This window comes from Caretta caretta, chromosome 8, assembly GCF_965140235.1.
Source record: "Caretta caretta isolate rCarCar2 chromosome 8, rCarCar1.hap1, whole genome shotgun sequence".
Lineage (NCBI taxonomy): Eukaryota > Metazoa > Chordata > Testudines > Cheloniidae > Caretta > Caretta caretta.
The window spans coordinates 97,589,974-97,617,443 of NC_134213.1; the positions used below are offsets into that span (position 1 = coordinate 97,589,974).

The following is a 27,470-nucleotide window of genomic DNA, read 5'->3' on the forward strand; positions in this document are numbered from 1 at the left end:
TCAATGGTGTGAAGCACTCTCACCTAACATCATGATGATTCCAAACATACTCACATGTATACTGAGTGCTTTCCTCTCTTTGCCTCTATGAGCTTGGAACCAGTCAACAAGGTCTGATTTAGTTAGTGATTGTAGTGCTTCAACCTAAAACCCACAAGAGTACACTTTTCAAATGTCCAAATTTCACACACATCTTTTAAAAGCACCCTAATTCCCAACAGTTGAACAGTATTTTGAACATCTCTACAAGTCTTCTGCCCTTGTCCTCCAGTTCATCCCAGAACAAACACTTGTAGCAAAATTTTAAATCCTGAAAGCAGCAGTTAGTGACAGAAACACTTGCTGATGCTTATGAAATGGAATTGCTAGAAGTGTCTATGAATTCTGAAGATCAGGTTTGAGTTGTAACTACTATTCATCTTGACACACTTAAGATAAAGATTTCTTTATACAGATCTCTCCAGATCACGATGCATTCAGATGTTGAGGTACTGACTCCACCCTCCAGGGCTCCATATTAATTCTTAATACTAGGTCACTGTATTGACAAGAGGTTAAACTTTCTATTCATGAAGCAATATTCAGTATTGGCGTAAGCCTGGCGCCAGTAAAGTCAGAGAGAATTTGCCATTGACTTTAATTGAGCCAGAATTTCACTCTATATTTCAAATATAAGTATCTAGTGAGACACAGTAAAACAATAACATTGGTTGATTTTTAAGTTTCATTCACTACCTCATAGGCAAGTCTGTCAAAAAGATACTGCTGAGACATTACTTCATTCCAATTTCTATCCACCTCTTCTCCAAGATAGGAATCTTCACATTTTTTAATATGTATTAGAGCACTGACCTGTAAAAACACACTGATTATTATTACTCTTACACAGAAGGCACCATATCAGGAAACGGGTGGAATTCTGCTTCAAAAGGGTTTAGCTAGCTCAGGCTGCTGTGTATCGTATGATTCAAAGTAAAGGTTGAACTTGTGTTAAATGCAACTGTCGGCCTCTAAGGTTGGGACATTTGCTTTGAGTACTGAAATACTACTAGTCCTGGCGTCCACTGAACAAGGCTGCATGTGTCCCCTGAGCTCATTGGGAGCCTTCCAGAAAAACAAGAGTCCAATCTCAGGAAGGGAAGAGTCCAAAGCCAAAAAAGGAAAAAAATCGAAGTGCCCTGTCCTTAGTTCAGTGCCAATTTCAGAAAATGCTACTGTGCACTGCAGCCCATGCCAGGAAGCATGACCATGGAGCACCAGTATCTGATCACTTCCACTTTCTCCCTCTACAAAGATCTTGCATGTTCTGTTTTTAACAATATGGGAACGATCAAAGCCATTCTTATGAGGCTGTGTTTGGGCTGCTTTTCCAGTTTTACCTGAGTCCTGAATGCTTTTTCAGTTAGAAGCCTCATTTTCCCCTCAAAGTACAAAAGAAATTCTTCTATTTTCTTGTCAACTAATTCAGAGCTGAAAGGAATAAGGGAAATGTTAGGAACCATATGAATAACATTAGCAGAACTTAATAAATAAGTGGGGTGAAATCAGTAGTTTTAAATCTGGAGCTAAGAACATGCTTTGCTGTTTGCAAAAGTGAGTCCTTCATTATCCTAAGGAGAAACTAAACAAGAAGGGATGAGGAAAAACAAGATTTTTGAGAGGCATGGAAAGCCCACAGAACATAACCTGTTTGCTCAGGAGCATATAAAGGAAAGACACTGTCAGTTTCAATTTTTAACCTTTCCCTGTCCTAAGAAATAAGGTAACTTGACAAATAAAACTAGCCAGTCCTTTCACATAAGACCACTAAAGATTTATATGCAGGAAGCCAATACTACTTCTACTTCTTTTAATCCTGATAGGTAAGGGCATGGCAGAAATTTGCAAGCAAGCAGTTCTAAGCCATCGAGAAAACATGAGCCTGGGTCCCAGACACAAGCTAAAGGACTGTAGGGAAGCAGGTGTGATAGAGGTGTGAACACTGTTTAAACAAGTGTTTCCCAACTGCTATGTCCATTGGGCTGACATTTCCAAGGAAAAAACATGCAGCAACTTGGAGGGGTGCACAGACAAAGAAAAGAAGGCTGTATATTATTATTGTTTCCAGATTCCCTGCTTCTGTTTTGTTAAAAATTAATGATCAGCAATAAATCTATTTAAAATCAGTGATAAGATGTTGAATCAAACCAGTTTATCATGAACTCTGAGTTTAAGATAAAATAGCATTTGAAAGGACCATTCACTTAAATCGTTGAAAACTGAGATGGGTTTTACTGGCCTATGAAAAGTAAGTCAAGTATCATTTAATATACAGTAGTCTAATGTTCTTGTGTGTGTCATAAAACATTAGAAATGCTGTGCCGTGTGACACTGAAATAGAGAAAAGGAGGAGTGTTCTCAAAAGTGATGATCTTGAAAAGTGAGTGGGGGAAGTAGTTTGCCGAGCCCCCTCATGAGGGAACACCTTACACTGCACTTTATCACTGACCACCCATCAGGATTTCAGAGGGAGAGTCCCCACAATGCCCCTAGGGACTATGGGTAGACGAAAAGGGAACCCTGACCTTTCCCCCTCCATCTGAGCTCTTTGTAGCATTAGAGCCTAAGATTAAAACTGTATGTGGAAAGCATAAGTCATGGCTGTGATTACACAGAATCTACTAAAGAAGTGCACCCTATGGAGCTAACTGAATACCACACATGCATACAGCTTCAGAGAGAAGGCATGCAAGAGTCATCTTTGAAGCACCCTAGCAGAGTGGACAATAAAAATCAAAGGTGAAATAAACCCAGCAAAAAGATTAAAATGCTTCACTCAGTTCAGTGGTAAATGAAGTTGGAGGCAGTATAAGCACATCATTGTTGTCTTAAATAGACCACAATGTGTGGCATGAAAAGACCACCACTGGTTGATCAGATTCACACATGCTCAAAATTTTCACCATTAATCACTAATTTCTTAAAACGTCAGTAAATTCTCTATCAAATAAGGTTGATATGTTAAAACTATACATATGTCATATGTCATAGGGGCATTTTACACGCTCGAAAATAAGAAGTCACCTAACTTAAATGGAGAATCTGTGGTGTGATACTTGTAATATGGACATCAGACTCTGCTCCTAAACAGATTGCAAATGAGAAGAACCACCCAGGACCAGCTCTATTGTGTAAGAGCCATGAGGACACTTTTCAGTGCAGGCAAACTGTATTACACAGGTTTCAGAGTAACAGCCGTGTTAGTCTGTATTTGCAAAAAGAAAAGGAGTACTTGTGGCACCTTAGAGACAAATAAATTGGTTAGTCTAAGGTGCCACAAGTACTCCTTTTCTTTTTGTATTACACAGTTCAGCCATTAGGTGGTGCAATGGACAGATTGGAAGTAACATTTAGCAAGATTTTACTTTGCAACCAAACTCCACAAGGAAACTGGAGACATACAGACATAGTCTTTAATTTATGCTATGGAGAAGCATATCTTTAAATATTTTACATTTACTGAAGACAGTCACAGAAATTACTATGAAAGGGCTCTATCTTCGATGCATACTTTATACCTCAGAGAAATGTGATTTATAAAAGGGCATGTTTACACCAAAAAATTCAACCATCAGAAGAATCTGTTGACTCTTTTATCACAGCTTTACTTGCATTGACAGAAAACTGATTTTGAGACTGTAAAACATGAAAATATTGGAGATAAATTAGTTACAGGGCTTGCAGATAAAAATCTTTCACAGCAGCTAAAATTAAAAACAGACTTAATCCTACACACAGCTATTTAAATAGCAAACTAGTCTGAGATGATGAAACAGCAAAACCAAGAGCAATTCACCAAACCTAAAAAGCAAGAAACAGCTTAGGAGCTGTAAACAGATGCAGCATAACTGCTGAAAGTAATTATCATAAGACCCCTGAGAATAAAATGGACAAATTCCAAGCTAGTTACAAAGCCTTTCAGCCTAATGCAGGAGAGGTGGAAAAATTCATAGCCCAAGACATGTATTTACAGCCAAAGGCGCAAGATATAATAAATGCACAAAATACAGACATTTTGCAGCTCGTTGCTGCACCGAAGCAGTCAGGGAGTTGACCCATATTACAGACAGACAATCAAGAGTCACTGTTTCTTGGATCTATCTCATGTGATCACACAGAGCCTGCCTGGAGAGTGAAACTGAATATTCATGGAAAGACTATTTACTTTAAAACTGACTCAGGAGCAGACGTGACAGTTGTATCAGAAGAGACTTACCATAGCCTTCAACCCCTCTCAGAGGTGAAATCATCTGAGATCAATAGAGCAAACTTTACAGATGGCAGATGCAGAAAAAGAAGATGATGACTCAAAGACTCCAAACTGACCAGAGACAGTCACTGCAATTAATGGACAGCCAGATGACCAAGTTGTTACACATTTGGGTTGTGTAATTAGAAAACCCATACAATTCAGAAACACTTAACAAAATGATATGTACTGAACTTTAAAGATAGCATGATAGTGTTTATTTTGTAAAATTTTATACATGGTAGGACTGTAAAACTTAAAGAGGGAGATGTAATGCTAAACTGTACTATACTGTTACCCACTAGGTGAAGCCATGTATAACATATCTTATCTGCACATACAACAGCTCTAACTAGCGGTGCATTAAAGATGTCTTAAAGAAAACACATCTCCTGTATCTCTCTCTGGGATGGAAGCTCTATAACCAGTCCAAGACAGATTGCCACAAGACAGATATCAGTGCTAAAGTACTGTGGAAAAACATCAGGGGTCCTGAAATATTACTTGGCTATATGCTTACAAGGTGGTAGACAGCTACTACTTCAGCTGAGATCTGGAAAGTTTAGCTCTGAAAAGCCACAGAAGCCCAAAGACCCCTGAGATGGAAACACTAACATGCAATTTAACCACTCTTTTAAATTATTAAGAGTAATAAATTCAGTTTAAGAACAGAAGGGACCACCAGAGCATCTAGTCTAACCTCCAGTATATCACAGGACACCAACATCACCCAGCTACACCACACTAACCCCATAACTGGAAGTAAAGCAAAGAATTACAGCCCTCTGGAGATTTAACTATTGTATGCCCCAGGCAGAAAGCAGGAGAAGGAACTGAGGTAAACCAATGCTCGAGGCCTCTGCAATGGCCAGCAATTGATTAAACGAGATATACCCATAAAAACTCACTTGTTCTTGGTTGCTTGTGTGGTTACGGTAACAGAGAACCCAAGAATCCCAGATGTATTTCTACATTTAGGGTACACATGGTAGCTTAAACCAAAAGGAGAAAAAAAAAGTTCACAATTACAAGTCACTTTACATTTACCATCCACAATTACTAAATTAGAATATTGTCAATACATAGATCTAAGGTTTTAGCAATGAGGCAGCTATCAATTCAAGATTCCCTCTGAAATAACAAATATCAAATCTTTGCATCAAGTGCCCTTGGCCTTTTCTTGTTCAGCAAACAAGTTAAGGTGAGTACTCATGTTCTGAGAAATCCTGCACTCCAGCTCTGTGAAATTACAAGAATCCTTATAGTAAAAGCTAAGATTCTATCATAGGTATTTTTAGTAAAAGTCAGGAACAGGATGTGGGCAATAAACCAAAATTCATGGAAGGCTCTGACCTCTCCCTTCCCTGACTTTTACTAAAAATAACCGGGGTGGGGGAGGACTAACAATCAAGCACTACCAAAGGGCTGACCTCAGACAGTTGCTCCAGCCCCAGGAGGGCTGACCCAACCCCAGCTGCTGCTTCGGCCCTGGGGACCACTGCTCCAGCAGTCAGCCCACTGGCCAGCTGCTCTGGAAGCCCCAGGGCCAATCGCCAGCCATTGCTCAGTGGCCCAGGGACTGCCCTCCAGCAGTGGCTCCAACCCTGCCACTGCTCCAGCCCCAAGGGGCTGACCCAACCCCTGGACACTCCAGCAGCCATGGAGCTGACAGGTACTCCAGCCCTGCCACTGCAGAAGTAGTCCCATCGGTCCCAGAAAGTCACAGAATCCGTGATCTCCACGACATAATCATACCATTACCGATAGTCCAGGTACTGTGCAGTCAGAGTTATTGGAGCCTCTTAGTTCACAGTAAAGAGCCTAAGTAGAACGGGTTGTAGCTGCAGTTGTGACAGGAGTTAATTCAAGCTCAGCAATCCCCACCCTTTTCATATGTGGTCCTGGGAAAGCTACAGTGGTGGCTACTTGGAAGACAGAGTGAAGGCATGTTACTTTTGAGGAAGTCTAGTTCCACAGCCAGAGTCAATGCTGATCACCAAGCTAAACAGATAGTCTTCTGCTTAGTCAAAATTATGTTGCCTTCTGGTTATGGACTCTAACCTGGAGGACAAGCCCTTGCTGACAATTATTTTTTCTGATGAGTAACTTGACCAGTTTAGAGGAGCTTTACTGCACATAACCTTGCCATTCTTACATGGCACCAAAGAAATTGGTGGTTTTGGCTTTAGTATGTTACACTGTACTTTCAGCCACACTGTGTCAGGAGTTAGTTATCATGCAGTAGGGAGTTTCCATAGTAACAAAGTACACAGGACTCATCATATATGATAAAGTAGCTGAACAGGAGCTGTACCCAATGCAGTGAACTTACCCAAGGGTTTGCTTGGTTCGTAGGAAGTTGAAGCAAGGCTCCTCCATGTGCATCTGAATACAGCATGAGTTCAGTCAGAAGACATTCATACTTAGAGCAACAGATATCCCACAATGGCCGCTTTCACTCAGACTTAGTACCGAAAAATTATCAAAACAAGAAACAATGGAAAGCCTAAACCTCAATGAATCTCCTCACCCCAGAAAGAAATTAGCATGGAGTAAAACTATAACCATGTAACCGGATTACAAGATAGCCTGATATTCAGGAAGTTTTATAGGAAGAAAGTTTACTCCACTGAATTCATGAGTTAAACCACTCATTGGGTTTCCCCAAACACTTATAGGAGAAATAAAAGGCTAATTCAAGTGGGTCACATGTATCACTAAGATCTGTAGTCTCATCTTGACACCAGCCATTGTTTTCATGGCAGACACTGTCATGTATAGGACACAGATACTCCCTCTATGGACACACATTAATAAACACTCAAGCGTTATTAGGAAATGAACAAAACTTACCACAAGCAGCTCCATAAGGGTGTATTCTCTTAAACTCCTAGCCCCAGACTAAAACCAAAAACATTAATTGAAAACAGTTTAGGGGTTTCTCATGGAGCTAAGAGCTATGGTCCAAGTTACTAGAGGGGCCTTTTTGAGAGAGAGAGAGAGAGAGAGAGAGAGAGAGAGAGAGAGAGAGAGAGAGAGAGCGAGCGCGCGAGCGCCATTCAGAGCGGATTGCACCATTAAGTACATTGCAATTTAAAAAAAGCAATCTGACTTTCTGGCCTCCAATGTGTCCTCAAAGAAGCCCTCTGAGTGGAAGACAAGGGCTGCTCATGGCAAAGGGACCAGAATGGGTGAAAACACAATCTTGAGGTAATCAAAGAATAGGGGGCATCAACAGGCACAATCTGTGGGAGAAAAGGTGAGGAAGGAAGGCAATATCACGGTGGAAGTGGATGCAACAGGCCTGCATAATGCATAATAGATCTAGAATTTTCACAAAACAATACAGACTATAACTTCATTAAGAGTTTTTAGAAACTTGGGCCTTGTTCATGTGTTTATGGGATGACTAGAATTCAAGACATATTCTTAAAATAATGGTTGGATAATTTTTATGCTGATGGCTTTCCTAATCCAGACTGCACAACAAGTAGCAGCAGTCATCACAAGGAAAATAAATGAGTATACTCAAATGTTTAACACATTACCTGATAATAGACTGTCACTTCAGAGTTGGCATCACCTCTGTTAAGGGTTTTCACCTTGCAGAGTAGGTGTGTGTTTGGCAGGTCTACCACTCGAAATTGAACAGGACATGGGTGTGGCAAGGGAAAGAACTGCAGTTTTCTGAAGGGAGTCCAAACAGCAAAGTGTCAAACACTTGTCCATTCCTTAACCCAAAACAAAGAACCATAATCTTCATAATCTAGGTGCCTCAATACTCAAAACAGCTTCAATCCCCTCCCCCTTCTATAACAAATCTAAAATCACATCCTACTTGAACCACCATCAGATCTGAACACCAAAACCAGAAGATTTCCAGAAAATAGTGACACTATAGTTACAACATTTCTTTTAAAAAAAAGGAAATTTCAATTGTTTACAACATTCTTCTCCTCTCCACAAAAGAAAAGTAAATGTTAACCAAGACTTATAACTTTGTAATATAATTATAGTTCCCAAGGGTGAAAGGTGAAAGAACCAAAGAGAGATACTCACAGAACAACATAATTCAGAAAATCCTTTGATTCCTAGGAGATAAAACATAAACATAGCTTTATTTAGAAGAATGGGATTATTAGCCCTTTAAGCATCAGCTCCAATACATTCTACATCCATCCAGAAAGGGGCCAGCAAATACAGAACTGTCCAGTCCTCCCCAGCTTTGCCACATAGTACAGCATTTTGGCTAGAGGTTAGCCCAGCAACAAGTCTCTCACTTCCCCTACAAGGTGACAGCATGGTCTCATCTATGTTATTCTGTGGGAAGAAACAGACATCTCCAATCCAGTCTCTTGTTTGGGAGTTTGTAGTCTCTCAACAAGGCCAGCGTGGAAGACAGGAAAGAAGAAAGGAAATGAGAGAAATGATTTACAGAGTCTGCTGAGACTCTAAGCTTCAAGGGATATGCACAAAAGGAGTCAGTGGGAATCTGCGAAAGAGCAGCTTGGGCACCTGCTGAGGCAGTGCCAACAAACAAGAGAAAAACAGCTGTTTATGGTAAGTGCTGCAGGACCTCGCTGTGCAACTGCAGGGCATCCAGGGTCCTGAAATTCATTTAGCTCACAAACTACAGCACTTAGTGAAAAACATCTCAAACGCTCCATAATACCCATCCATCACTAAACCTCAATTTCTCCTAACAGCCGATGCCCATGTTTGTCATTACAAGAATCCCCACTCCCGCCAATATAGGGGTGTATTTCCCAAAAGGCTTGACAATCTAAGGACAAATGTTACCGATCAAGGAAAAACTGATGAACACAAAGCGAAGACAGCAAATGGGTTCATGCACCATACTCACTGATCACACAACGTTTGTGACACTGCATCAATGAGGCCAAACCCTGTTATATCCATGTTTAAAAAAGCCAGTTAGACTAGATCAGACCTATGGCTGGATCCAGCAGTCCCCAGGAAAAAGCCTTCACAGACTTCAATAGGAGTTTTGTACGAGTAAAGATAACAGAACTGGATCCTAGCGAGGCTTAACATGGTTTGACTTTGCTACATAGGCTGTACCTACATTGGCAGTTTTAGAGAAGTTTTCCACAGTTGTACCAGCACCAGGGGAGCTCCACTGGTAACAAACACTGGGAGCACAAGTGCGAACAGGCTTTGGCCTTTTTTACCACCACGCAGTTTAAAAATTACTGAGCATATTTAAACAACATGGGGGGAAAATCAGCAGTGGCCAGTCTACATTTGCTGTCCCATAGGTTAACAGGGTAAGTTGCACTTCCATGAGATACCCCTAAAACTGCTAGTATAACAAGCAAAGTTATAGGCTGGCAAAACAGTGTTATAAATGCGGTTTGTGGCAACTGTGTTTGAACAACTTCTAAAAGTGATGGTTTGACCAATTAATATAGACTTCCAGCTTCAGCTGCTGAGAATAGTACTCACTCTGCTTGTGACGTTTCCTTGCACTAGCCCCTCCACATATAGATGTGATTTGAAGCCCTTAACAAAGGATGAGAGGGACTCAGTGTAAAGGCCCTTCATTAATCTCCTGTATCTATCTATCATAGACCACTTGCCATGCTCCAAAATTAAAGAATGCACATCTCTGTAATAAACAACAAAAAAGAATAGTTTTAATTAAGTGTCAATTCAGAATATGTTGCCCAATAGGGACTTTAAATCCTGAACTACTTCTATCCACGCTCTGTGACCAGCACAATTTCAGCTAATCCTAACCAGAAATACCAAAGTACTGGTTAATCTGCCCTAGAGCTTCAGTCCTACCTCAGCTCCAAAATGTCTCGGGTAACCTGAGCCCTCAGTGGCACAACTGCTTTGGAATATCCCTGGGGGAAGACTTAAATACTGGTTCCCAGGATAACACTGTACACTGCTTTTGAATTTTGCCAGGATGTGTCATAACGCAGATTGTTTTTCTTTTCTAGGCCACTTATTTAACTCTGTGGACCTCTATTTCAGACTGCTGGTGTTTTTTAACCCACAATGTTACTCAGCCAGCTATAGGAACTCCACAAAGTGAGCTGTCATCAGAAGCAGAATTGCAGAGTAGCACAGGCTGTTTAAACAACAGAAGAACATATTAATAAAAACATCTTAAATTTTCACTCTATATATTTGAAAACTGAACAGGCAGAGGGTTAATTATAGGGTCCAACCAGTAAGAGCTGAAGCCAACTCTACCTCCCTCCCTCTCCTCCTACTCCCTCCCCGCCCAGCATCTCCCAGCAATATCAAGCCTGGAGGAAATAGAAGTGAACCCAAATATGCTATGAGGGCTAATGTGATTCTTGGATGTAGGGAGGAGGTATGAACCATTGATAAGATGATTATTGGAATACTGTGTCCGGTTCTGGTGTCCACACTTCAAAAAGGATGTTCAAAAATCGGAAAGGCAAAGCCAAAGGCAGCAGAGAAGGAACTGAGGGGGGGGGGGTTGGTTGCACAGCACTATGTAACCGCCTGTGGCAGCGCAAGATGGGGACAGCACATGTACAACCCAACCACGCACTGCTACCACAAATCTCCGATTACAAGTGCAGTGGCACACAATTAACTGTAGCCCCTGAATTTGATATTACTGTGTATGCCCCAGAATTTGACAGTACTATAGTCAGGTATCTTGTGTGTTCAGCCACTGTCAGCTGAAAACCAAACATCAAATAGCTGCATGTTTGCAATTTTTCTATCAGAATGGAAGGTTGGGACAAAAAGTGAAGGTTCCATTAAAATAGAGGGAATGTTTCGACAAAGACCTTGGTTTTAGGTGCCTCTAATTTGGAAGTTTATTGTTGTTATGACTAGAAATGCTTTGATGCTAAGGAGAATAATGAACTGTTATTGTCTGTTACTAGAGAAATTGTTAGACTATTAGAGGCTATTATGAATTATGCACTTTGTCTGGAGAAAATGTATAAAGAGTTTAGTAGAAAGGGTGCTTTGGAGCAGTTTGAGGAAGTTTTCTTTGGGCAAGGATCTGATATCTAAGTTCACCAGCAGCTAGATAGAAGGTGGGCCCCCCCCCGAAGCCTGGCTTCTGATTCCTCAAAACCATCTCTTGGATTTAAGTAAATAAAAATGTTTTAAGATGCTCTAAACCTACTGCAACAGCATATGTATAGGTCAGCTTGAGATCTAAAAAAAAAAAAAAAAAGTCATTTTCGGTGAAAGCAAAGACAGTTACCTTTTCCGTAACTGGTGTTCTTTGAGATGTGTTGCTCATGTCCATTCTATATTATGTTCATTCCATATTAGGTGTACGTGCTCGCCACATGCACCGATGCCGGAAGTTTTTCCCTCAGCAGTATCTGTAGGGGACGGGCTCTGGCTCCCTCTGGAGTGGCGCCCACATGGCATGGTATAAGGGGCACCACCGGCTCCCCCCCACCATCAGTTCCTTCTTGTCGGAAACTCTGACAGTGGGGAAGGAGAGCAGGTCACTGAATGGACATGAGCAACACATCTTGAAGAACACCAGTAACAAAAAAGATAACTGTCTTTTCTTCTTCAAGCGCTTGCTCACATCCATTCCATATTAGGTGACTCCCAAGCAGTACCCCTGGAGGTGGGTAGGAGTTCATGGACATGTAGATTGCAACACAGCTCTGTCGAACCCAGCATCATCCCTGGCCTGATGAGTGATAGCATAATGAGCGGTAAATGTGTGAACAGATGACCACGTTGGGACTCTACAGATGTCTGGGAAAGGGATGTGCGCCAGGAAGGCCGCTGAAGACGCCTGTGCTCTTTTTGAGCGGGCTCTGACGATCGGCAGCAGCAGAACCCCCGCCAAGTTGTAACAAGTCTTTATGCATGACGTAATCCAATTGGAAATCCTCTGTGAGGACACGGTGATCCTATCCAGTGTAGCGACAAAGAGTTGAGTCAATTTTCGGAAAGGCTTGGTACATTCTAAGTAAAAAACCAAGGCCCTTCGGATGTCCAGGGCATGAAGACACCTCTCCTTGTACGGTTTGGGACAGAACACCAGGAGGAAGATGTCTTAGGTCACATGAAAAGCGGAGACCACCTTTAGCAGGAAGGCCGGGTGGGGCTGCTACTGAACATTATCTTTGTAGAAGACCATGTACGGAGGTTCTGAGGTCAAGACTTTAATTTTAGAGACCCGTCTTGCTGACGTCATTGCCACCAGCAACGCTGACAGATGGGAAAGGGAGCAGGAACCCAGCGGCTAAAAGGGCAAGCCGGTGAGCCTAAAGAGGACCAAGTTAAGATCCCACTGTGGGACAGGGGCCCATACCTGTGGGAAGAGTCTCTCAAGCCCCTTCAGGAATCTGACCGTCTTGTCATGGGAAAACACTGTCTGTCCTTGGATCAGTGGATGAAAGTGGAGATGGCCACAAGATGCACTCTAATGGAAGAGTGCGCCAGGCCCTGGTGCCTCAAATGAAGCAGGTAGTCCAGGACAGTCTGTATGGAGGAATGCGAGGGAGAGATGCCCCGTTCAGACGCCCAGAGGGAAAACCTCGTCCACTTGGCCAGGTAAGTCAGTCTAGTTGAGGGTTTCCTACTTTCCAGGAGGACCTGTTGCACTCCTTCTGAACAGGTCCACTCCTCCAGAATCAGCCACTCAGCATCCTCGCCGAGAGGTGAAGGGACCCGAGGTTGGGGTGTAGGAGTTGACCATAGTCCTGTGACAGCAGGTCCGATCCGTTGGGCAGGGGCCAGGGAGGGGCCGCTGACAGGCTCGTGAGCGTGCTGAACCAGGGCTTGCGAGGCCATGTTGGGGCAATCATGACAACCTGTACCTTGTCTCTCTTGAACTTTGCCAGGGCCCTGCTGATTAACAGAATCAGAGGGAACGGGTACATCAGGCTCCCTGACCACGACAGGAGGAAGGCATCGGAGAGAGAGTCCTTGCGTAGACCCTGTCGAGAACAAAACTTGAAGGGCTTCAGGCGTCAATGGCACCTGAAGCTGTCTGGGGTCTGCATCACTATCTAGAGTCACAGGCAAAGCATGGTATGGGCTGCACTGCTTGATTTGAGCGGGGGCCCAACTTCCTGAGGGGGATGTTGAGCTGCCCGACACGGATCTTGGCTCTCCCCCTGCCCTTTCCTTTCCTTGGTGGGAGGTAGGAGATCTTCCCCTCACAGTCTTTTTCGGCTGCTTGACTGGAGCCGTGGAGGGAGACTGGTGCCAGCTCGTGGATGGTGCCAAGAGAGCACTGCGCACAGAGGCCACGGTGCTCGGTGCGGAGTCAGACCGCTGCTCCTTTATCGGAGTGAGTGCCGACTCCATTAGGAATGCCCCTAGAGAGATATTGTGCTCCTTCTTTGTCCTAGGTTTGAAGGACTTGCAGACACAGAACTTGTCATTTATGTGCCCTTCACCTAAGCACCTTAGGCAGCTGGTATGTGGATTGCTGATGGGCATAGGCCATTTGCAGCGATTGCAGGGCTTAAAGCCTGGGGACTGGGGCATGGCCTGATCCCCGGCAGGGTCCCGTCCAGACTAACGAAGAGTTCGAGAACTACTACTCAGGGTAACTAAGAAACTACTAACTATATATAACTATTTTACAGGATTTCAAAGTTCGCAAGAACAGAGAAGGAACCAATGCTAGCCGAAGCAGCAGATGTTCCAGCAACATCACTGGCGGCAAAAATGAACTAAGGGTGGGGGGACCTGGCAGTGCCCGTTATACCTTGCCATATGGCCGCCACTCCAGAGGGTGCCAAAGCCGGTCCCCTACGGATATTGCTGAGGGAAAAACTTCTGGCACCGGTGCATGTGGCGAGCACACACACCTAATATGGAATGGACATGAGCAAGCACTCTAAGAAGACCTTTAGCTTGTGCCAATTATTTATCAGAGAGATGAGCTGTGCCCCATTGATTTATTCCTGACCGCCTGGAGAGAAACAGATAACTAAACTGCTTTGGGTTCTGAAAACCCCGGGTAATAGGACCTTCCAGGATAAAAAGTGGAAATGGGCAAGTGGCCGCGAAGGACACCGCTTTTCAGAAGATTCCGGAAGATTGTAGCATAGGCGTCTTGATCCCACAAATGGGAATATGCAGAGGCCACTCAAGAACCATAATTATTTGGGGGGTGGGGCATGGAATGAAAAAAAATTCTTTTCTCCAATTCGTAATCCAAAAGACTTGTTTCTAGGTATGTACAGATATGAACATAAGAACTGTGGAAGTATAACATTGCATAAGGGGACATGCTGGATACATTGTATATGAGAGGGCATGCCAAAACATGTTACAAAGTATCTGAGGGAGCACACGTAGGGACAGTTAGCTTTTGAATGGAGAAGCAATTAAGATAGAGCCAGCACATCTAAGAAGCAGGCATCAGAATGGAAGGTGTGAAGGGCAATCAGTTAAGTTAACTGGAAGCTGTTAAAGGAGATTGTTAAGGGTGGCAGGTAATTGAAGATACATGACTGGTCTCAGGGATCTCGAAGGGTGGTGACTAAAATCTTTTCTTCTTTTGTTTGTAACTTCTCTGTAACTTGTTCTCCAAAAAACTGTATAAATTAAAAGACACAAGCCCCACTCGGGGGGCTCAATTCTAAATGTAGTATTAGCAGAGCAGCTTTGCTAATAAAACATAGTGGTCTGATAAATTGTGAGTCTGAGTCAAACTTTGACAATTTGGAGGTCCCACCGAGATGGCAAGCGGCTTCACTGAGGCTGTGTGATCCCTGACTGCCTTGCAGGACGATCGTGGCAGCCGGCGCCTGGACGCTTAGTCCAAGGGATCCTCCACAAGACAGAAAGGTACACAGCAGCAGCGCAGTCTACGCCATTGAACTTGTTGGTTCCCACTCTGTTCGGGTAGGGGTCTTTGGATCCAGCTTCTGGAATCAGACGTCTCAGGTAATTATTATTTTTGTGCTTTAACCGGTTTGAGGACTGTCTTGTCTTTGTGTCTATCCGTCTTCCCCGTGGTGTGTGTGTGAATCTGGGAGCCATCTCTGTCCGGAGACTGGCTGACCAAGGGGTCCCCGTCCCCACGGTCTGAATAAGTGGAATCTGCACAGCTGCAGCCGCACCACGCCTTGGGTATAACCCCTGGTGTGAAAGCAAGGGCAGTTGAGGCAGTAGCCTGTGGGCTCCTTTCTGTGTGTTGCACCGGGTACCGCTCTGCTGAGCCCGAATTTCCTTCTTGTGTGAGTGCTATGTGAAGTCCTCCTGGATGGGTAATCAGAAGTCTAAGGTAGAACAGTTCCCTAAGGGAACTCCAGCTTATTTTATGTATTTTAGGAGGGTCCGGACTCTTGTAGGTTTCTTGAAAAATGGTCCAAATTAGCTCTAGAGAACCCCAAATTACAGTGGCCACTGTTAGGTTCTTGGGACAAGGATCGAGTGGACGCTTTAAAAAGCAAAGTCGTCCTCCCAAAAACCAAATTGGAGAGAGGAGAAGTAGACTGCTTCATGCAGTGGTGGGAAGAGGCAAATCGTAGATGGACTGAGTCAAAACTCACCTCTCTTAAAAATTCTATCAAAAAACTAACAGTTCAATTGGATGCAGTCTCTCCCACCACTAGTCTGAGCGCTCCCCTTTGCCCAGTCCTGTGCAATGATCTGGATCAAACCCGACCCCCACCATACTCCTGCACAAATAAGAAATCAGAAAAGGAAAAATCTTCAGTGACTACAGATAATGAAAGTGAAGAAGATACCCTCATTGGCCTCACAGCTCTGCAAAACATTATGAAGAAGAAATCCAAAGCAGACTGCAAAGATTCTCTTGACATCTCTTCTTGGAAAAGAGAACCTGATGGGAGGTTAATGAGAGACTCTGATCAAACTGTTGTGGCACCCTTACGAGTCCTTAAGATGGGAGAAAGTGAGTCCATATGGGATTATAAGCCCTGGACTCGTACGGAACTTTTATCTATAGTTAAAAGTTTTCCCAAACCACAGGAAAACTCTGTCAAATTTGCTGAGGAGTTTCTGTTAATCTGTGAAACCTATGAACCCTCTGAGACAGATCTCCTCCAACTGTGTAAATTGTTAGCTCCTGCCAGTTATTATGAAAAATGGTTGGCTGCCACAGACAGGCCGGCTGAGGCACGCCACTCAACCATAAAAAGTACTGGCCCAAATTTGGCATACAGAGACCGGTGTATGGCTCTTTGGAAGCGCCTGCATCAAGCCATTCCCAAAGTGTGGTCTCCTAAAACAAACTGGACAGCAATACGTTGCTGTAAGCAAGGGCAAGGAGAAAGCCCAGGCGACTATAGGTCCCGGCTAACTGACATTTTCCTACAACATTCAGGAATACAAGAGTCCGATGTAAATGGGCAGGGGGCTTGGCACATGCATTTGTTGATGGTCTTCTCCCTGCCACAGGCAGCATGTTAAAACGAATAAGTGTGGGATGGGAGACTGAAACCATGGACAAATTGCTGGCAGTAGCAGAGCATTGCCACCGCACTTTAAAAGGAAAGGAGGAACAGTCCTCCAAAAAGTTAATGGCTCTGCAGATACAGCATTATTCAGGACTAAGCAGACCACACCGGGGACAGGGACAGGGTTGCGGAAGGGGGCGGGGGGCTGGATTAACTGGGGTTTGTAACTACTGTAAACAGCCTGGACACTGGAAAAAAGAGTGTCCAAGACGACCTAATAATTGTATGGGAAATCAAGTGAACCCCCCACTGGTTCCTCCAGCTGATCCCCAACCCTATTTTTCACCCCAACAATGACGGGATGCTGGGGAACCTCACAAAGTTTTAGCTCCCTTATTACCTCTGTCCCCTACTGGAGAATGTGTCCTGACTGTAAATGATCTCTCTCTCCCTTTCCTTGTTGATACTGGAGCTTCTCTTTCTACAATCCGCACCACTGACTTGCCTGAGGTTTCTCGATCTGGAAAATCTGTGTCTGCTGTTGGCATTACAGGGATCCCTACCTCTTTTCCCCTCTCAAAACCTTTGTCTGTTCAGGTCGGTCCCCTCTCTGAGGAGCATGCATTCCTCCTCTCTGATTCCACCCCTGAAAACCTTCTGGGACGGGACTTGCTATGCAAACTTGGCTGTTCTATTTACTGCTCCCCAGATGGTGTCTATCTGCAAATCCCTCAGTCTTCCTTATGTGATTCTGTAGCCTCCCTGCTGTCTGAAACTTCCCTCTCCACTCCGGTCCCTTGCTGTCCCTTAACTCCGTCCCTAGAGCACCTAATCTCTCAGGTTTCCTTCCTTCCTATGGCCATCTCACCCATCTGAAATGCGCCGATTAAATACTGACCCAGTTCGGATTACTGTAGACAATTCCAAACCTCTGCCTCGCCTGTCTCAGTATCCTTTGAATCCTGAGGCAGAGGCTGGGATTGCTCCAGTTATATCTGCATTAAAAGAACAAGGAATTATTGTCCCTTGTTCCAGCCCCTGTAACACCCCTATCCTCCCAGTTCAAAAGGCTGAGGGCAAATCGTGGCGATTTGTTCAAGACCTTCGAGCTATTAACCGTATTGTCATACCTTCTTTTCCAGTGGTTCCTAACCCTGCTACAATACTAGCGTCTATTCCTCCAAATGCAACCCACTTTACTGTTGTAGATTTGTGCTCTGCTTTCTTCTCTGTCCCAGTTCACTCTGAATTCCAGTATCTCTTTGCCTTCTCCTACAAGGGTCAGCAATATACATGGACTACCCTTCCCCAGAGGTATACAGAGAGACCATCCTATTTTTCTCAAGCCCTAGCCAGGGATCTCGCTGATCTGGTTTTCCCATCAGGATCCACACTGATCCAATATGTGGATGACTTACTCCTGTGCTCCCCCTCTCTGTCTGCCTCAGAAACTGATTCACTAACACTTCTCACAGCTTTAGCAAACAAGGGTCATAAGGCTTCTGGCACAAAATTGCAGCTCTGCCAAACCTCTGTCACATACCTAGGCTTCCTTCTCTCCCAGGGCTCCCGTACACTCTATCCAGCCCGGGTACAAGCCATCCTTAGCTTTCCCCAGCCTTGCTCTCCACGCCAGGTCAGAAAATTCTTAGGCATGACAGGGTTCTGTAGGCAATGGATTCCCCAATATGCTTCTCTGGCTAAACCACTCCAAGAACTCACTCGATCCTCTGTACCTAACCCCATGCCATGGCCACTTGAAGCAAATGCTGCTTTCATCTCCCTTAAGCAGAATTTAGCCTCTGCCCCTGCCTTAGGATTACCTAACTATGACAAGCCTTTTACCCTTTTCTGTCACGAACAATCTGCTTGTGCCCTCGGGGTTCTTACTCAGGAGCACGGTGACAGAAATCACCCGGTGGCTTATTTTTCTGCAACCTTGGACCCTGTAGCCCAGGGTTTACCCCCTTGCCTACGCACTGTAGCTGCTGCAGCGCGCCTGGTCGAGATATCCGAGTCCCTTGTCCTCCGCTCTCCTCTCACTCTCATGGTTCCCCATTCTGTGGAAACTCTCCTTCTGCAACGCAACACTGCTCACCTCTCCTCGCCTCGCTAGGTATGAACTTTTGCTGCTTTCAGCCTCACATATCACTATTAAGCGCTGCTCCCGGTTAAACCCTGCTACCCTCCTTCCTTTACCTAGTAATGGTGAACCCCATGACTGCCTTGCAACCGTCTCCACTATCACTGTCCCGCACCCTGACCTTTCAGATGTACCTCTCCCTAACTCTGACCTGGTATTATTCACTGATGAGTCCTGTTACAGAAATGACCAAGACCACCTTCTTGCAGGGTACGCTGTGGTCTCTCTCTCTGAGACCATAGAAGCTGCGCCCTTACCCTCTGTGACCTCTGCCCAGGTGGCTGAACTGATTGCTCTAACCCGTGCCTGCTTTCTAGCCGAGGGGCTCTCTGCCACTATTTTTTACTGATTCTCGGTATGCCTTTGGAGTTGTGCATGACTTTGGCACCCTCTGTCAGGCTCGAGGTTTTCTTACCTCTACTGGTACCCCTATCAAGAATGGCCCCTACATTGCCGCCCTCCTGTATGCAGTTTTACTACCGCCTGCCTTGGCAATTGTTAAGTGTACTGGCCACTCAGCAGCAGACAGCGAGGTGGCAAAAGGTAATGCACTTGCTGATGCTGCTGCAAAACATGCCGCCACTATAAAACCTTCACCAGAAGCGTTTCTTGGTCCCCTCTCCGTCTCTGTAATGCCACCATCCCTGTCTCATCTCGCTCAGCTCAAGGATTCTGCCCCAGAAACAGAGAAAGACTCCTGGAGTGATTTGGGTTGCTCTTTGCATTCTGATTCCCTTTGGCGATCCCCCACCGGTACATTTGTAGCCCCCCTCTCACTCTACCCGTCTCTAGCCGCCCTGCTACATGGTGTTTCGCATGTCGGCAAGGAGGGGATGGTCTCTGCTATGAGTAAGGCGGGGTGGTGGGCTCCCCATTTCAGCTCCTTTGCAACCCGCCACTGTGCCGCTTGTGTTACTTGTCAAAACCACAATGTAGGCAAATCTGTAAAAGTAACACAAGGGTTCCGGGGTTTGCCTCAAGCACCTTTCCTACACTGGCAACTTGATTTTGTACAAATGCCAAAGTGTCAGAAATATGAATTCATTTTAGTTATAATATGTCTGTTTTCGGGTTGGATTGAAGCCTTTCCCTGTCGCAAAGCTGATTCATTGTCCGTTGCAAAATGTCTGTTAAACCACATTATCCCTACCAAGGGAATTCCTGCCACTTTGTCTAGTGACCGGGGAACACGTTTTACTGGGAAAATTGTTCAACATCTAAACCAGGTATTACATGTCACCCACCTGTTGCACTGCCCTTACCATCCACAGAGTGCAGGGGCAGTTGAAAGGCGAAATGGTGTGCTTAAAAATAAGCTGGCAAAAATCTGTAGTTCCACAGGGTTAAACTGGCCAGCTGCTTTACCACTGGCCCTTATGGAAATTCGGACACCCCATCCCAGAGACACAAATTGAGTCCATTTGAAATCATCATGGGACGCCCTATGCGAACAATGGTTACTATTACCCCAGCCCCAGACCTAAACCTAACTCACAGCACGCTCCTCCAGTACTGCAAAGGGTTAATGCAAGCTGTGAGCTCCTTCCATTCGCAGGTGCGAGCAGCTTGGCCGACGGAACCCACCTCTGCTGCCTGTCACACTCTTGAGCCTGGTGATTGGGTCTACCTGCGGCACCACCTTCGGAAGCACGCCTTGGAACCCCGGTGGAAGGGTCCATACCAAGTACTGTTCCCCACCCAGACAGCAGTGAAATTATCTGGCATCGCTGCATGGATCCATGCCTCACAGTGTAAGCCAGCGCCACCTCAAGGGGACCAAGCACCTCTGCAAGACCACACAGAACCAGCTTCAACCCCAGAAGACAAAGAGGAACAGCCTGCAATACCTTACAATCTGCGCTCTCGTAAGGGTTGCCAGAAGCAGAGGGTAAGCAGACAGCAGGACCCAACAAACAAGAAGCAGTAGTGAGCCTAGCGTCTGCTGCCTGGTGGATGTAAAACCGTGACTGCGGTTCCCTCGAAAGGGGTTGTCGGAACCAGAAAGGGTCCTGCTTCCAACATGTGTCCTTTGAGAAGCTTAATCCTCAGCTACTGTGTCCTGAGGGTCTGGGGAATCCAGAGTGACAGTGACAATTCTTTCATCCAACAACAGGTGCAGATAGCCCAGATCCTGAATATTTCTAATTGCTGGGTCTGCAGCCACATCCCAGCTCACTCACAAGCTAGTATCCCCACCATGGCAATCCCTTTGAATGCCTCAGAGCTTGCTGGAGAACCCTATCCACTTAAAAGGACATGGAAGGAAAATGACACTTGGGGGCTGGGAAAAACATATGTTCCTAAACTTATAAGTGTGGTGAAAGGAAAGGGCCACTGGTGCTGGGTGTGTAATGGGACAGGGCTGAATCTAGGGAGGAGCAGCTGTCTCCAATACATCGTGTCCCATGGTGTATGGGACTATTCAAACAAGGTTGGAGAATTGCGAACCGGGTATGGAAAGATAAACTTCCTCTCAACCTGGGATCAAACCAAAGATTCAATCTCTTGCTCCCCCTACAGCCTCCCTGAGAAAAACAGCACCATCTACAAATGTCATGTGAATGCTACCTCTTCTCCCAGTGAAAATCATCCTGTGCCCTTTGGGGGATACTATTCCTCCTTGGTAAATTCTTACATGTCAAAGGGTTGCAGTCAACCCTTCCCAGCTTTAATGGGACATCATTGGGTTTGTGGGGAAAATGCTTACACTGTGTTACCAGCAAATTGGTCAGGTATCTGTTATCCTGCTCAGCTTTTCCCACAATTCCGGGTGCTTCAATCCCTCTCACGAAATCGCCTCCGTAATTTCAGGCGAAAAAGGAGGGACTTGCCAGATGCTAAATGGTATGTGGATAACATAAGCCCCTAACTTGGGAAGAAGCTGTTGGCATTTCTTTAGTCGCAGTAGGGGGGGTAATCCACCATGCAAAAAGGCTTTTAAGGTTACAAGCGGTGGTTGAGATCATGGCCAATGAAACAGGAGAGAGCTTAAAAGCTCTAGCCAAAGAAGCAGGAGCGGTCCGACAAGTGGCCCTCCAAAACCGTCGGGCATTAGATATAATACTGGCAGCCAAAGGAGGGACCTGTGCTCTAATTGGAACAGAATGCTGTGTATACATATCTGATAATACTAATGAGGTAATAAATCGTGCTAGCCATCTGGAGCAAATTGCATACCTTCCCCACGAAGAACCAAGTTCCTTGTGGAAATGGATAAGTAACTTATTCAATTTCTCTAGTCTGGGAAACTGGTTGTTTCAAGGAATCCTGACTATCCTATTTGGAATTCTAATAATCTTTGTGCGTTTTCAATTGATTTCTTGTTGTATCCAAAACTGCACAAGACACACCATCCATCAGGTTACCCCTAACCAGAGTGCTAATCTAATGTTGTTAAATGTCACCAGTGAAAGTAATGAAGAAGAACGATTGATGTATGGAATCCAGTAAGTCATTGGTCATGGGTGTAGCCTTGACCAAAAGGGGGGATTGTGGAAGTATAACATTGTATAAGGGGACATGCTGAATACATTGTATATGAGAGGGCATGCCAAAACATGTTACAAAGTATCTGAGGGAGCACACGTAGGGACAGTTAGCTTTTGAATGGAGAAGCAATTAAGATAGAGCCAGCACGTCTAAGAAGCAGGCATCAGAATGGAAGGTGTGAAGGGCAATTAGTTAACTGGAAGCTGTTAAAGGAGATTGTTAAGGGTGGCAGGTAATTGAAGATACGTGACTAGTCTCAGGGATCTCGAAGGGTGGTGACTAAAATCTTTTTCTTCTTTTGTCTGTAACTTCTCTGTAACTTGTTCTCCAAAAAACTGTATAAATCAAAAGACACAAGCCCCACTCGGGGGGCTCACTTCTAAATGTATTATTAGCAGAGCAGCTTTGCTAATAAAACAGAGTGGTCTGATAAATTGTGAGTCTGAGTCAAACTTTGACAGAACGGCCATACTGGGTCAGACCAGTAGTCCATCTAGCCCAGTATCCTGTCTTTTGACAGTGGCCAATACCAGGTGTTTGAAAGGGAATAAACAGAACAGGCAATCATTGAGTGATCCATCACCAGTCGTCCTCTCTCAGCTTTTGGCAGTCAAGAGGCTAGGGACACCCAAAGCATTGGATTGGAGCCCTGATAATCTTGGCTAATAGCCATTGATGGACCTATCCTCCAGGAACTTGCATTCTATTTTGAACACCGTTATAATTTTGGCCTTCAAACTTTCCCAGGCAATGAGCTCCACAGGTTGACTGTGCGTTGTGTGAAGAATTCCTTTTGTTTGTTTTAAACATGCTGCCCACTAATTTCATTGGGTGACCCCTGGTTCTTGTGATATGTGAAGAAGTAAACACCACATCGCTCACTTTCTCCGCACCATTCATGATTTTGTAGACTTCTATCATATTCCCCCCTCACTCGTATCTTTTCCAAGCTCAAAATGCCCAGGCTTTTTTCATCTCTCCTCAGATGGAAGCTGTTCCATATACTTAATCATTTTTGTTGCCCTTCTCTGTACCTTTTCCAATTTTGATATATCTTTTTTTGAGATGGGACGACCAGAACTGCATTCAATATTCAAAGTGTGGGCATTCCATGGGTTTATATAATTGCATTATGATATTTTCTGTCTCATTATTTATCCCCTTCCTAGTAATTCCTAAAATTCTGTTAGCTTTTTTGACTGCTGCTACACATTGAGGATTGTTTTCAGATAAATATCTATATCATCTCCAAGATCTCATTCTTGAAATCAGCTAATTTAGATCCCATCATTTTGTATGAATAGTTGGGACTATGTTTTCCAATGTGCATTACTTTCCATTTATCAACACCGAATTTCATCTTCCAGCCTGTTGCCCAGTCACCCAGTTTTGTGAGATTCCTTTGTAACTCTTTGCAATCTACTTTGGACTTAGCTATCTTGAATAATTTTGTACTGTCTGCAAATTTTGCCATCTCACTGTTTACCCCCTTTTCCAGATCATTTATGAATATGTTGAACAGCACTGGTCCCAGTACAGATCCCTGGAAGATACCGCTATTTACCTCTCTCTCTCCATTCTGAAAACTGACCATTTATTCCTACCTTTTGTTTCCTATCTTTTAACCAATTACTGATCCATGAGAGGACATTCCCTCTTATCCCAGGACTGCTTACTTTGCTTAAGAACCTCTGGTGAGGGATCTTGTCAAAGGCTTTCTGACAGGCCAAGTACACTCTATCCATTGGATCACCCTTGTCCAGATGTTTGTTGACCCCCTCCAAGAATTCTAATAAACTGAGGCATGATTTCCCTGTTCAAAAGCTGTGTTGACTCTTCCCCAACCAATCCAGTTCATCTAGGTGTCTGATACTTCTGTTCTTTACTATAGTTTTAATCAATTTGCCTTGTACTGAAGTTAGCTTTACCGGCCTGTACTGTAATTGCCAGGATCACCTCTGGAACCTTTTTTTAAAAATTGGTGTCATATTAGCAATCCTTCAGTCATCTGGTACAGAAGCGGATTTACATACCACACTTAGCGGTTCTGAAATTTCATATTTGAGTTCCTTCACAACTCTTGGGTGAATACCATCTGGTCCTGGTGTCTTTTTACTGTTTACTTTATCAATTTGTTTCAAAACCTCCTCTACTAACATCTCAATTTGGGACAGTTCCTCAGATTTGTCACTGAAAAAGAATGCCCTAGATGTGGGAATTTCCCTCACAGCCTCTGTAGTGAAGAACGATGCAAAGAATTAATTTAGCTTCTCCACAACGGCCTTATCTTCCTTTAGCACCTTGATCATCCAGTGGCCCCACTGATTGCTTGGCAGGCTTCCTGCTACTGGAGTACTTAAAAAAAAAAATTACTTTTAATCTTTGAGGCTTTAGGTAGTTGCTCTTCAAATTCTTTTCTGGCCTGCCTAACTGTGCGTTTACACTTGATTTGTGAGAATTTATGCTCCTTTCTATTTTCTTCAGTAGGATTTAACTTCCAATTTTTAATGGATGCCTTTTGGCCTCTAACCGCTTCTTTCACTTTGTTGTTTAGCCATGGTAGCACTTTTTTGGTCCTCTATGTTTTTTAATTTGGGGTATACATTTAATTTGAGCCTCTATTATGGTGTTTTTTTAAAGTTTCTGTGCAGTTTGCAGGCATTTCACTTTTATGACTGTGCCTTTCAACTTCCATTTAACTAGCTTCCTCATTTCTATGTAGTTCCCCTTTCTGAAGTTAAATGATACAGCGGTGGGCTTCTTTGGCATTTTCCCCCCATACACAAATGTTAAATTTAATTCCACTATAGTTTATCTAATTAGCCTTCTCACAGACACTCACTTGGCCAGCATCTCTGGCTTGATCAGAATATTAAAGTAAGTCTTTTTTAGCTGCTCTGTTATCATCTCAAAAACCGCTGGAGTAAAACTGAAGTCAGACAAGTGGTCAATGATGAGCTGAAAGAGCAGCTGGAAAGAAAATAAAATATGGTTTTCTGAACCATTTTTACCAAATAGAAGAATACTTTTTTGCCAGAGAAGATTATTTTGAATTATATCTTATATGAAAAAGGAGGCTCATCTAATAATCCATGGATCAACGTGAACTGCACCGTACAGATCTAGTAAACATTCTAATAAGGTCTTGAATAAATACATTAATTGGTTAAGAATAAGCTAACAACTGCCAGGATATCTCATGCTCAGAACATTCAGATCAATGAAGAATTTTGTTAAATCTGTACGGATCTCATTAAGGTTAAAAGAAAACTAACTATTTTTATATAGCTAATTTTTAATAATGTAAAATGTATTCACAGTTTGTTTTATTGCAGTGTTATAAATTAAATGCATAAAACTCAGGAAATGAAAGTTAAGATTCTCCTAGTGTCAAACTCACCCACATTGCACAAATATTTTGACTGCCGTGTTTGTAATTTAGGTGAATTAATGCAGTTTTGACAATTTCAAGAGATTAAAAATCATGAGAAAGACACACAAAAATCATGAGATTGGCTCAGAAAATCATGAATTTTTAAAAGAAGATTACATGGTTTTTTAGGTCTGTCCTTTGAGTTTTGAACTCCCCCTGCCGTGAGCGCACATGCGCATGTTTGCATGAATGCATTTACCCTTTAAGACCTTCTCCACTCAGTTTATCCAGAACACCTTGTTCAGTTCTGGGAGAGCACTTCATCCAGTTCTCTGGGATCCAGAAAACTTAGTTTGACTCTAGATTTCGTCAGTCAGGCTCCTTTATTTGGTGTTCAGAAAAGCTATATTGAGTTGATCAGACCCAAGTGTACATGGTGGGTATAGGGCGTACCACACATCCAATGTTACACAGAAAACCTCTTCCTTTATATACATTTACACATTACATTGCACCACACATTTTGGGATTGACTTGGTTACTTTTCAGGAACGAATCCATGTGCAGCATGCTCTGTAATGCATTCTCCACACTCCAACTACTCTTTACCTTCTCTCTACATTCCTAACTTATCTCTTCCACTGTTAGTAAGTGGTTTCCTGGTGTTCTCCTCTTACCTTAGCTGGCTCAGATATTCTGTTTTCTTAGCTTACTAACCTAGTTACTGATCTTATTTAGCACAAACATTCTGTTTTCAGCCTAATGATCCTACCTTCCTAACTCTATCCTTCCAGACATGAGGCCTCCCTTCACATACTAATTACTCATAACAGGCCAGACCTCAGCTACAGTGAGTGTGTGTATGTAAGCGAGAGAATTAGTGTTGCCCACTCTTACAAATGTATAGGGTAAGGTGATTTTGGCCCTGCTGCAGAAGCTCTCACCCCATGTCCACCCATCCCATGCCCAGCAATTAATCCTTTTCCCACATCCCCCCATTAGTTCTGTCCCCACCAAGTTCAGCACCCACATCAGTCCCCAGCCTCCTCAGTTCAGCCCCCACAACCCATTGCCCCACCACCACCTCTGCTCCTTCTAGGGGTTTCACCCTCCTCTCCCAGACCTGGGGGGAGGGGAGCTGCTGCAGGGTTCCCTCTTCCCCTTTGCAGACTAAGGGGGGCAAGCTCCAGGGTTCTTTACCCCCTTCTGCCCTTCCCAGGCAGGGTGCAGTGGAGGGAGAATGGGAAGGAGGAGCCAAGGTACCATCCTGTCAATTTTTCTCACAGAAGGGGACAGGGGAGCAAGGGAAGGAGCCAGAGCTGCCCTGAGCTGCTGGGCTCTTTGCTCCCTTCTTCTCCTCCCTTCCGGTGAGAATGGCAGGCAGAGCGGACCAGGAAGGAGGGAGCAGAGCTGCACTGAGCTGCTGGACTCTTTGCTCTCTCCGCCATCCCTGTGAGAAAGGCAAGGGGAGGGGAGAGATTCTGTTAGCTTTTGGCAGGCTGAACTTCATGAAGGGGCTGGAGGATATCACGAGACAAACTCTAGCACCTTCTGAAATCCCATTATGCACCAAAAAAAAAAGTCATGGGAGCTGGAACTACTGTTAACATTACCAAGAAAATAATTTGCTCAATATGTAAGGATCCTGTCATCAGTGGCTGCGTTTGCAACTGATCTTCTACACCACCGATGGGTGGAGTTAATCCCATATCAAAGATTCTTCATGTAGATAGGGAACCCTGTCATACTGAACAAATAATCAACAGTCACAGGCACCAGCAGGTACCACAGAAGAGCAGTTGG

General features: G+C 44.1%; 1 protein-coding gene across 1 annotated transcript in view; it reads right to left on the bottom strand.

The window, feature by feature from the left end:
• LOC125641841 (nardilysin-like) overlaps positions 1 to 27,470 on the bottom strand; it is a 95,378-nt gene that overhangs the window by 4,292 nt on the left and 63,616 nt on the right. The window contains exons 21-30 of the mRNA XM_048862358.2: positions 25,137 to 25,264; positions 9,755 to 9,917; positions 8,348 to 8,379; positions 7,837 to 7,975; positions 7,142 to 7,189; positions 6,621 to 6,673; positions 5,197 to 5,280; positions 1,380 to 1,470; positions 736 to 852; positions 55 to 144 (exon numbers count right to left, since the gene is read on the bottom strand). Of these exons, the coding sequence (XP_048718315.2) occupies positions 55 to 144; positions 736 to 852; positions 1,380 to 1,470; positions 5,197 to 5,280; positions 6,621 to 6,673; positions 7,142 to 7,189; positions 7,837 to 7,975; positions 8,348 to 8,379; positions 9,755 to 9,917; positions 25,137 to 25,264 (945 nt within the window). The remainder of the gene's footprint in view (positions 1 to 54; positions 145 to 735; positions 853 to 1,379; positions 1,471 to 5,196; positions 5,281 to 6,620; positions 6,674 to 7,141; positions 7,190 to 7,836; positions 7,976 to 8,347; positions 8,380 to 9,754; positions 9,918 to 25,136; positions 25,265 to 27,470) is intronic.